Here is a 12,776-nt window from a genome sequence, read left to right on the forward strand (position 1 = left end):
TGGCCCAAGCTTCCATTGCCTTCTTGGCTATTGCCTTAGGATGGTGACCTACACCCATGCCTACTCCATGCCTTGAGTAGATCCATCCCAATATCTTGACTTGGTCATATTTCCTTTCTTGCAATATGTTACTTGTAGGAACTAATGATGATAAAATTGTAACATTGAAGTTTGATCTTACATTCTCAATTGAGATGTCAAATATCTCGGGCTGTTGCACTATTATTTGGCATATATTTTATAAAGTTACAAGAGGGCATTATTTTGATGCACGCAAAGTGCATATGAAGGGCCTGCTAACAAAGGTTCAAATTTAAGGGTTGTAAGTCTATTTATGCTCTAATAGCACCGAGCTTAGGCTGACTATGTATGATGCAAGAGAGCCTTGTGATACTTTGTGATGCCACTCTTTAGAGCCAAAACTTGTGTAACAAAAGATCACTAGGCTTGAGTGTCCCAGTTGAGAATATTTATGCACAACCCAAGGACAAAGCTGCAAAACCCCTACATGTGACATACCATTGGAAAGTCCTAAATTCTAAGTCTTACCACCTCCTACAAATTTGATTTTGGGGAAGAGTTTCTCCTTTAGGTGGATTAGAAAACCGTAAAGCTGGTTTCTTATGGGCTTAAAGGTTGTGGTATAAATGGAGTCTTGAGAGGCTGATCAATTTTCATTTTCAATGGTTTTTAGTACTCCTTATTGCAATTCAATTCATTTTTCATTTCTCAATAGTTTTTTGTGCTAGCCAATGGCTAAGAAACAAAAGTGAAAAGTGATGACGACCCGACTCTTAGTTATAACAGTCATTGACTAATGCAAAGCAAGCGTAAGTACATGTCGACTTCTATAGACCCCCATACAAATACCCAATGGGCGGGGAGAAAAAGAGTTGTGTGTATTTCCTCAACCATATTTGCATGTATGGCGCTTTTTTAATGTCCGTAACCTTTGGCACATGCATGGACAACCTGTGTATCCCATCCATTTTCCAGTCAGACTTTTAACATCCATGGTCTCAAAGATAAGTTTAGACATGAGTTACACTACCCATAAAGTGGTGTCAAGCCATCGTGACATCTCGTTTCGTTCCTATTGGAAGGCCAATACAGTTGCATGTTTGCATTAGTTGATTGCCATGGTAATCAAGCCTGCTTTGACACACTAACAATCTCAAAAGCGAGGCCAGCACTGTCATCCATATGCATGAGTTTATTCCCATGGCGTTCAGGCATCCTTTATTCAATAGACTTTTACAATCAACACTATCCTCACTTACAATAGCCATGGAATGAATGAGAGAGTCCTGCATATTCAATTGTACACACACACACACGCATGCGCGCACCCACCCACCCACCCACCAGCAAGCGCAATCCCACAACCATGCACACACACACACGCACACAAAGAGTTTCTTTGAATATGTGAGGCCACGCAGCAAAATGTCTGCACATTCAAGCAAACCTTGTATGGAACACTCTACATTGGAAGGAAGTGGTTTTGAGTTCCATATAGAAGAAATGGCATTGTACACATAAAATAGGAGAAAGACTCCAGAATACCATAAGCTTGATATCATGTGTCCAGAGACCAAAACAATAACCGTGCAGGAGGGCCTCATCACCTGTTTAATCAAAATGTGTTCCCAGACCAAACATGAACATCAGATTGGCCAACTCCAAATGAGCCATTGAGGTTCTCGAGTGTATATAACTCCACTTTAAATGCACCCTCCGGTTTAGAGACTTGCATGTGCCAATGGCTCAACTTTTCTCCTTGCATACCATTGGATTTAAGGAACCAATGACATGCTATCTTCAGCCTAGATCTTCTTTGCAGCTCCATTATCAATACTCTCCCATGCTTCATTGTTTCTAGGCACAATAAGCCCGTACCCGCCATGCTTGCGCTTATACAGAATGTTGATTTCTCCTAGAGCGCCACAACAAATCCCAAATAGTAAGAATGCTGCGCTTCAAGCACCTATGGTAAAAAAAATGGAGATTCACAAATCCATGATTACATCAGACGACCCAAGACGTACCACTTTTAGCATTCCTAAACGCATAGAAGTCATGGCCAACATTCACCAAATGCTCCAATGCTTCATCAGATGTCATCGGCGACATATCAAAATACTTTGTCCGCACCACCTGACACCAATTTCCACATAAGAAAGCTCATGCACGTTTATAACGTAATACCTTCCATAGACAGAGTCCACACCTCATCTGGCAAATCGTTTGGTTCCTTGTGTTTGAACTCCACTTCTTCGGTTGTTAATAACTCTCCCAACCTTGGCTGATGCCTGGGCCGCCCATAACCGCCATCCTTCTCTTTGATCTTGCGGAGCTTTCTTGAAATTACATCTGAAACTCGGTCAATGCTCGCATACATGGAATCGGATTCTTCTTCAGCTCGAACTACTCCATGCTTTTTGGTGAACATAGTCACCTGTAACAATTTATTGGTGTACACATATGCATCTTAAAAAACACCCACAAGGTCCACAGCATGTGCCACAAAACAATGAAGTGAGTCCATACTTACCTCACACCTCTGCAGTTTTGGCCCTCGTCCCGACTCACCTCCACGTACAGACATCCGCACATCTACTTCACGCAATAGATTGTACTGATTGTGCACCGCATTCCCTATCTTATCCTCAACATAAGCTTTAATTGCATCTGTAAGCTGCCAAACTGCCATATTATTAGGTGCATAGCCATGCCTTTAAAAACTATATGCCCCACTACTCAGACAAGCTGCACAGCACATTAGGCGACTCCATCAGTAACCAATCACCATAGGAGAACACAAACACCTGAGCAAATAGAAAACACATAACTGTTAGGCTGCATACAGAACATTACCCACCAAGCCCTAGCATGAGAACTCAGAGGGCCAAGGTAGCACATCCATCCCCGAGGGGTGGCCTGGATGAGTGCCCCCCATCCAGCAAGGACGGTTGTGTACCAGCTTTACACTTTAACTCTATGAATCATATTGGCACCGAGGTATCTCTCCTATCTGAAGTGTTGAGACATCATTGTTATCACACTTCTATAGCACGGACTACATTCCTGATGTCTATGTCCAAAGGCAGAAAAGAATGCATCATCATAAATTGATAAAGTTTAACCTGACTCAAATCCTGAACTATCTATGCGCATACCTATTAACTCGAGCCCAAACCCTACAACTACGCAAAGACAAGGTGGACGTTCAGTTATCGGCTTCAGCCATAATTAGAAGAGAAAAGTCCTAGTATTGATGGGGGGTTTTACATACACAGTCTGGAAATTCTTTTGACCCACTTAGACACTAAATGCAGCTGGTAAGCCTCGCATTGAAAAAATAATGTTAGTCATCAGAAAGTCCGAAATTATGCCTGAGTTGGCATAATCCAGACCTTAGCAGAGAGCAGACACATAATGGGCTGACGCAGACTGTAGATGCCAATAACCCATAACCCTAGAACTAACCCTAAAACCACATATATGAATGCAGAGCTCGTTTACGAATGCAGAAAATAGATGATTAGCATACCTCAAGATGCTTGCCCTGGATGATGAGGCGAACAGAAGAGAGGGTGCCACCCCAGGCCATGCAGGTGGTTACCCTACCCCGTTGGGATGCTTCCTTGGGCATCCAGAGCAGTGAAGAATCAGAAAGAGTTTGACCTTGGAGGGTGCTCCCCAACACGCCATCGGACCTCAGGAAGCTTGACACCAGATGAGCTCTCTGGCTCCTGTTGTTGGTTGTGGCTGTTGTGGGATCAGAGCGGTAAGAGGTTGCGAGGGCTGCAGCGTGCCCGGTTGCAAAAGCTGCGAAGGCCATCCGTATAAGTATACTTTTCTGAACTCAAGGCGAGGCAGAGACTACACACAGTCAGTCTACGCCAAAGACATTTTAATACCCAAAAAAAACACTTATCTTTTCCACGTCAGTCACCCTTTGATGAATCTTCCCTAGGCACTTCTCATTTATTGACCCTAATAGCTCACATGGTGGTGAATTGTTAGTACTAGTATTGGACCCACTTGTTGGCTACGGGCGACCAAGGTTCCAGAAAAGAACAATGCATGGCAGTGTTCGAAAAAAACTATTTTCCCAAAAAGTAAAAAACCTTCATCTAAAAATTGTGAAATTATTTATAAAGAAAATTTTCAAATTTTGAAGGTTTTTGTTCTATAACCCCTCAAAATATGCAGGTTTTTGTACCCTTAAGTTTCAAATTTGAAGGTAATTTTAAAAATCTGCAAGTGCAAATTACACTATACGCGGGTTTTTTTCGAACACTGATGCATGGTAGCGTAAGTAGTGGGGGTCGCGGAGCTATGTTGTCGGTGTCGATACATGGAAGAATGGGCGGTGGCTGAGATGCAACGGCCGGACAGCAAGCACGATGCAGCGGTCCTACTGGGGCGTGGGAAGGTAGAGGAGAGAGGAGAAGGGCACCAATGACCTGGCGAGGTGCGTGGTGGCCAACTGCATGGGCATGTGCACCACCAGATTAGCCTCACCCACCCACATCGCCATGCCACCACCTCTTCACTTGCCCCTGTAGCCATTTGTGCCGGTTGGCCCTCGACATCACCCCCTCCCCATGCTCCCACACATCATCCAGCCCTCTTCTCGGCATTGCTTACCTGCATACTTTCCTTGCTGGGAAATCCGCTTCGACATACAGTTTAGACAATCCTCTCCCATTGCCCTCATGTTCTCTTCTCGTGCCATAGAACAGCCTCTCAGCTTCTCTCCAAGTAACTGAAACGGCGTCAGTCGAAAGGTCGCCTTCAATTCTTGATACATCATGGAGGCGCTTTATGAAAGGTTGATGACCCCATATGCCGAGCGCGCGAGTGCTGATGCCCCCTATTGCCACATGTAGGGGGATTTTTTCCTCTTATTTTTTAGAAATCCAGGATTTCTCTTTTCTCTCGTCTCCTTGTCCCAAAGTTGTCCATGGATAATATGTAATAGATAATAGATTAGCACTACTCACCACTATCTGCCTTGATGTTGTCATCGAAGATTAGCATGTCATGCTTACTGCTTTTGGAGGCGGCCAGCACCACGTCCAGCATGTCATTGGGGGAGCTGTTCACGCCTCTTCTAGCCTCTCACCTTTTATCAATCACCTCCTGCATGACAGCCTTGACCCTTTGTCCTACTGTTTCATGCGTTTTCACATAGCCATGTGGGTCCAACCAGCCCAACCAAGGGATGTAATCGCCCACATAGAACACACCGTCCAAGAAGAGGATTTCATTGATCAAGCCCAACAGGTCATCATTAGGGTTATTTTGAATGTAGTGGACATCTCCGTGATTATGTTTCCAAATGCCATTTTGGAGTTGATGTTGTTGGAGGTAGCCAGCAATCTTGGGTACATCTCAAGGGGTCTATGTCCACCACCCACGTCTGTCTCCAACAATGACAGCACCAGCGCCCGGACTTCTTCTACACGTATGGGCTTGAAAGCTTCCAAGCGCTTGGTGGTGAAGAGGTCGGAGATGCAAAGTTGGTGCATGAACTGGACCGTAAGGGGCGAATGCTATGTCGGTGCAGTCGAAGGCCGTGTGAATGCCCGTTGTAAAGCAGGGCTCCCTATTGCCATATGGCAGTAGGGGGGTTTTTTCCTCTAGATAGAAATCCAGGATTCCTCTTTCCTCTCCTCTCCTTGTCCCAAAGTTAATAGATAAACTAGTCCCCACAGCCATCCTCACAGGGAGAGGAAAGGGTACCATAGAGATAGGCCTTATATTTGAAGCCCATTTTGGGCCTCATGGTCCACTTTCAGAACACACTAAACTTGGCTACCTACATATGAATGCACCATGCTTGTCATACATATCCACGAAAGAAGCTCCTTAAGCACTTACTTTTCTTTTTGAAGAAAGCACCAAACTTGGCATACACAGCATTCCAACCCAGTCTAGTGGTGACAAAACTTCTCAAAACTTTAGCAAGAACAAACTTAACATATCCACAACATGAATAAAATAAAGAAGGTTACAAATAGTGTCATATTAGTTGCCTTCTCCCTCTCATTATGAGTACATGATAGGATAACACAAAAGGTATCCCACAAACTAATATAAAGTCAATAAAATTCTTTATCATCCACACACAAAAATGTCAAAAAGAGTGACAAAAAAAGGAGATCAATGCCCCATGCAGAACCATCATCATTGACATACACATAAATTGGCTCATAAAGTTAATAGGAACCACACAATTTACTTCTTTTTACCTCACTAATAGGATTGATGTGGCAAACCATTAAAATAATCTTCGAGCAACCGAATTATCTCTCCTTGGAAGCCTATACTCCTCACCTCCATTTGTCCAAAAAATATTTATAAGATAATAACGCTGGCTATTGAAAGAAACAAATTTTTAAGAAAATAAATGCAGCAAAGAAAAAACTATACAAAATAAATGCAGTAAAGATAAAATAAATGCAGCAAAGATAAAACTGTACAAAACTCATTCGGTGGATCAATTTTTGAGAAGAATGGCGTTTGAACAGGCTTGCTTTTCATAGTCTACAAACATTACATGTACATGAAGCTCATTCGCTATCTTAGATTGTAAATTCCAAGGAGCCCAAAGGTCTCATTGTAAGTATTTGGACCATACAAACCTAGCAATAATCTAGGTAGCTACATACAATTGTCCATGTATGAATACTTGTGTGGCCAAATAAAGTTCTAACACACTTAATGTTTATCCTTGGGACTTATTTATTGACAAACCAAAAGCTAGCCTCACAGCAAATTGTCTCCTTCTCATGTCAAAAGGCAATTGAAGCATAGATGGTATAATGTTTGTATCTATTTGTATCTATAATAATTTATGCTTCTATCACTTTTGAGTAAAATTGCTTGCATATCAGTCTGCTACCATTACAAAGTCCCTGCCTGACGGTCCAAATTTCAAAACAAAATGATAGGAGTATTTATCTTTAGAAGCAAGAGTTGAGGAGGGTAACCACCACCTAAGTTAAAACTATTCAAGTACTCAATTGCATACAATATTCTATCATGTACATAAGAAACAACTAAATCCACACTGAGGTATTCTTTTGAACACCAGGTAATGCACTCAAGGCTAGTTCATTAATCTCATCGACCTCTTGATTTCCTGGTGCAAGAATAGCATAGTCTTTAAAGAAGCATGCATAGTCCTCTACTCTTTGAAGATATTTGTACACCCATTCTACCAAACTCTGCAGGGAATTCCTATGGATCAACATTTGCTCTGGAATAACCACTATACCTTGATTTTTTGGATTTTCTATAGAGCCATCTCCAATTTGTTAAATCCATTTGATAAATTCTTATTCTGTATCATCATAACCACTTTGAATAACCGACATGTTTTGGGTAAGCTTTAAAACATGCACATACCTCCAAATATATGACCGGCACAAATAAGTAAGATTTGCCTAAAGTTACCACCAAAGAGCATAAATTTTCCACCAAATATTCGATCACTTTGCATAATGTCTTTTAATGTCCTATTGAATGCTTCATATACATACCAATACATCATTGGGGCCTCATCCCAAATGATCAATCTCGCAAGCTTCAACACCTTAGCCAATGGGCTATTAACTTTAATACTACATGTGCTAGAAGCATTGAGAACCAATGGGATTTTAAAATGTGAGTGTGCAGTACGTCCATTTGAAAGTAACAATGTCACTATTCCAAAAGATACACATGCCAAAGCAACTTGATTCTCTTCACATAATTGAGATATAGCAAGGCATTATAAAGATACACATGCCAAAGCAACTTGATTCTCTTCACATAATTGAGATATAGCAAGGCATTATAAAGATATGTTTTACCTGATCCGCCTGGCCCATCAAGGACAAAAACACCACCATTGTTCAAATAAACGGCCTCAAGGGATGATATCAAATGCTCTTGATTGACAACTATTAAGACTCATTTTCATTGAAAGAACTATAAAACGTTGAGAGACAGAAAGAGAGAGAGCAAGAGAATATATATAGAAAGAGAGATATAGAGAATTCATAAATATCACCACAAATAAGGCAAGCTAGAAATTTGTAATAAGATTTTTCCCTTGAACAAATACATCAATTTTGAAGCTACAAACAAAACGTCATTACTCTCATGAAATCTCTAGGCCTTGGTTTCCAACATATGGCTTATCTTTTTCATAATGACATTGAGTCAATTAATAGCTATCTTTAGACTCAATACCTCCGAGCCTAGAATACGTACTTGCTCTTTTAAAGAATCGGCTTGTTCTTTACTTTCCCTAGTACATCCACCTAGACATTCCCCAATTTTAACATGCAAATTTTCCATTGTGGAAATCATGTCTACTTGGTTGGCCTCCATGTGACCACTACTATTAAGAACGTGATGAAGATGATGTGTTAAGTCATCTCTTAGCATATCTTCCCTTTGGGTGCCACTTCCATGGATCTCATCCCAAAGGGCATTTAAGTACTCCTTGCAAGCAACCTGATTTTTCTTAGTGTGCTCGTATATGTCTATAAATAGTATGATAGATGTTTAGAGCTTGATTGTCCTAATGGAGACCTTGACCAAGCAAGGTGCTTCACAACTTAAACATTGATCAGCTTAGGCGGGGTAGACAAAGCTACCTCATAATTGGAAGCTCCATACGCAGCTACTACGATAGCAAAGCTGAGCTATTGTTATTATTATGAATCTTCATTTTTTTTACTGAAATTCAAAATGAATATCTTAAGACTCTCCAAAAATCTCTTTAAATCTCAGTCAATATATAACATAATCCTAATAACCTAACTATATGCCAACACTATTTACATGTAGATACCTTCATAGTTGCAAAGAGGAAACAAAATATTTTCTTAGTGTGCCGTATATTCGTCTCTTTAAAAGTCTAGTATTAGCAACCATACCCATAAACAAAGTTCCTTACTTTTTAAGCACATTTTTCTATTGTTTCAAGGTTAATATTGTCTAAGTAAAGTACTCAAATAATTTAATGTATATATATTCTCTTAAGTCCATAATATTCTCTCTCTAAAACTCTATCTGCAGTTAAAAGAAATGGTCTAATAAATAAAAGCTTTCTTGCTCTTTCAAGCATATTTCCCTACTATCTCAAGGCTGCATGTATAAATTAGAGACACAATATTCCATTGTTTTGCGAATGAAGTAGAAGATGTGCTAAATAATTTATTGACAGTTCTCAACTTGCATATTTATTTTAATGAGAGAGAGAGAGAGAGAGTATAGAACACACTCAAACATACTCTCTCTCTCTCTCTCTCTCTCTCTCTCTCTCTCTCTCTCTCTCTCTCTCCGCCAGCCTTGCATATTATATAATGAACTCTATTTATGTACGCATACTAAAGTATTAAACATGCAAAAATCATTTCTATATACACATATACCATACTAATTATTAACTATCAAACACTCAATGAGAGATAGAAAGTATGTTTATGTGCGTTCTAATCTCTCTCTCTCTCTCTCTCTCTCTCTCTCTCTCTCTCTCTCTCTCTCTCTCTCTCTCTCAAAATTACATATTGCCATATCTAGGCACACATAAAATACCATACCAATAAATGATTATCAACCTACACAATTTATTTCTATGAAAAGAGAGAGAGAATGTGTGAGGAGGTTCTATTCTCTCTCTCTCTCTCTCTCTCTCTCTCTCTCTCTCTCTCTCTCTCTCTCTCTCTCTCTCTCTCATGCATTTCTTACTGAAAATACTCTTCGACGTTGGTGTACACATATTAACTACAAACACACAAATAGATTGAGAGAGAAAGGGCTACATATGAAGCTAACCTTGAAGCTATAAGAGAGAATGATATTCCAAATCACAAACTTGATGGCTATCAACCTTGTGCCTTACCTCTATACAATCACACACATACCAAAACAACAAAAACTTATGGTCTCTCTCTTTCTCTCCCTCTCTTTATTTCTCTCTCACATTGTCCTTGTGTTTCACATCAAACACACACAAAAAGCAAGAGATACAATTTGAAGAGAGAGAGAGAGAGAGAGAGAGAGAGAGAGAGAGAGAGAGGGGGGGAGGGAGGGAATATGTGTGTGTGTAATAACAAGAGCGATTTACACAGAGCGAGGGGGAGAGAAAGTATGTGTGTTTGTAATAGACAAAAAAGAGAGAATTAACATACTTGCTTGTTTTTGTGTGTGTGTGTGTGTGTGTGTGTGTGTGTGTGTGAGAGAGAGAGAGAGAGAGAGAGAGAGAGAGAGAGATGATCTGATAATTTTAATTAGCATGTGTGTGTGTGTGTGTGTGAGAGAGAGAGAGAGAGAGAGAGAGAGAGAGAGAGAGTGCGATAGAGACAATGAGAATGATAACTGCTAATTGAAATTTGGATGGTGTGTTGGGTGTGAGAGAGACAATTACAAAGAGAGAGAGAGAGAGAGAGAGAGAGAGAGAGAGAGAGAGAGAGAGAGAGAGATCCATTAATAATCTCAAAGTTTAATAAATCAATATCTTTATGAGTTTTCTTGCTAGAATGCACTTTAATGTTTTCATGAAAATGTAGCGCTTTTTCTAAGAGCTCATACATCTACTACCCCCACAATACAAAACCCATCCAGTAATCCTAATGCCTCTTTGATTAAGAGGAGCTTAAGATTGTCATCTAGCCTATAAGGGTATAATGTTATATAAATATATCATGGATTAGGATCATGGCATCCATCAAATCCATCAACTTTCCAGTTTGGGATGGGTTGGTATATACATGGTATCCAGGATCACCCAAATGTGGAGCCTTGTGAAAAAGGAACATATTTAGCAATGTATTATTTTCATAAACAACCTTTACAATGTCTAAAGATATATTTGTGCATAAAAAATAAACAAAAATTTATATTAAACAACAATCATGATTTGTGTATTAATGGGTGAGAGAGAGAGAGAGAGAGAGAGAGAGAGAGAGAGAGAGAGAGTGAGTGAGTGAGAGAGGAAGGGAGTGAGAGAGATAGAGAAAGTATATATATAAATAAAAACACAATAATTATAAACAATTCAAACAAAGCTATACACATGAAACTTAAAAAACCTTCTCACACTAATAATGCACAAATACGAATGGAACACACCCTAACAAAAGTATAGAAACATTAATACAACTTAGTTATGCTATTCATCATGAAAACAAGACATATATATGAACTTAGCTATCATATTCATCTTGAAAATAGGCATCATAAATATCATCATGAAAATAATACATCAATTTAATTTATAAGGAATTTATTCTTTGGAATACATTTAATCACATCATCAAACACACATCTTACTTGATCTTTATCTCTATAGACCTCATAATTTATTTCATAGAAATATATTAAACCTAGATTTTCTTTAATATATATATAAGGGCTATATTTTCATCTAATCTTTCTGGCCCTAGCTCTATAGTAATTTGGGATATTTATCATCCCATCCATTTGTTGCAATTCTATGGTCGTACCCATCGTTTGCCACGATTATGAAAGAAACGAACCTCGTACTCTCTAGCCAATTCCACCCTTTCCTCATGAGAAAGAGTGTTCCTCATGTGTTGAAAGTACATGTGACTCACCTCTTCCATCTGTGAAATTTACAATATGTTTATATTAAAAAGCTATTTGAAACATGTAAGATTCCTCCCTCCATCTTTTGAGGTGTAAAGGTGTAAGAACCTCCCCTTCTGCTCTTGTAATTATTCCTCTCTCTGAAATAGAAGAAAGATCTTGTTTTACCCTGTTTTGGCCTAGAGAGAGAAAATATCTAGAGAGAGGTAATTTAATATTGAGATATTTTTGGATAAACAAATTCTGCAAATATTAAAAATATATTTCCCTGAAATAGAAGCTCAAAATATATTCTCCAAAGTGCATTAGGAATCAATTGAAAATGATTTAAAAGACCTTGGCCTAAGGGTCAAGATTTTTTGAAAATTTTAGATTATGGTCCAATTAAGGTTCCTATGGGTCAATAGGATTAATCCAAGTGTGGGGATGAGATAAATCCAAAGAATAAAAGAAAATACCCAAAAATGAGTAAATGCTCACATAAGATGAAGAGTTGATTGAGTATAAGTTTTATTAGTTAAAAACTATGAGATATTACTAAAAAAATGAGATATTTTGGAATAATGATACATTTTTGACACCTTGGTAAGGAGGGGTGATACTTTAAGGTAGGCGCCTATTTCTTTTGTATTCTCATCTGTGAACTAGACCATGCCAGTATTACATTAAAATAAGCATATTTTCTATTATCCCTTATAAATCCTCTACATTTTGGAGAGATTGGAGCTTCTCTCTCTCTCTCTCTCTCTCTCTCTCTCTCTCTCTCTCTCTCTCTCTTCAACCATCCTTGGAGCTTTCCTCTCACAACACACTAACTAATTGATTGGTTGGGGGCATCCTTTTCTAAAAGAAAGAAGCAAGAAAAATCAAGAGGTAAGACATAATTTCATGGTTTTTCTCTAATATTCTCAATGTTTTCACTTCTCAAACCCTCTCAAGCTTGAGAAGTTTCAAATGGATTGTTTTTCAATACAAATTAAGATTTTTAAAGGATTCTAATGATTAATCACAAAAAGTTTATCTTTATGCTTAATTTAGGATGTTTTTATGTATCTCTCTCTCTCCCCAAAAGAATGGTCATTCCTATGACCAATTCTCTATTCAAATGATGCTTCTCATAATCTCAATTCAAAAATCAAACTCTATGCTAACTAAGCTAG

At 39.0% G+C, this 12,776-nt stretch overlaps 1 protein-coding gene across 2 annotated transcripts; it reads right to left on the bottom strand.

Moving 5' to 3' along the window:
* Nucleotides 1-1,488: 1,488 nt before the first annotated feature.
* Nucleotides 1,489-3,913, bottom strand: LOC147623760 (30S ribosomal protein). Of its 2 annotated transcripts, XM_086820369.1 has the most exons (5): nucleotides 3,554-3,909; nucleotides 2,555-2,698; nucleotides 2,231-2,458; nucleotides 2,049-2,157; nucleotides 1,489-1,936 (listed from the first exon to the last, which is right to left on the bottom strand). In XM_086820369.1, exons 1-5 carry the CDS (start codon nucleotides 3,842-3,844, stop codon nucleotides 1,827-1,829), a joined length of 882 nt encoding a protein of 293 aa, XP_086676495.1. In that variant the 5' UTR covers nucleotides 3,845-3,909; the 3' UTR covers nucleotides 1,489-1,826. The 2 variants fall into 2 exon arrangements, with proteins under 2 accessions (XP_086676495.1, XP_086676497.1); XM_086820371.1 differs by lacking the exons at nucleotides 2,049-2,157; nucleotides 2,231-2,458 and having other exon boundaries at nucleotides 3,554-3,913.
* Nucleotides 3,914-12,776: the final 8,863 nt, after the last annotated feature.

This window comes from Cibotium barometz, chromosome 26 (genome assembly GCF_041138505.1).
Source record: "Cibotium barometz isolate CiBa-2024 chromosome 26, ASM4113850v1, whole genome shotgun sequence".
Lineage (NCBI taxonomy): Eukaryota > Viridiplantae > Streptophyta > Polypodiopsida > Cyatheales > Cibotiaceae > Cibotium > Cibotium barometz.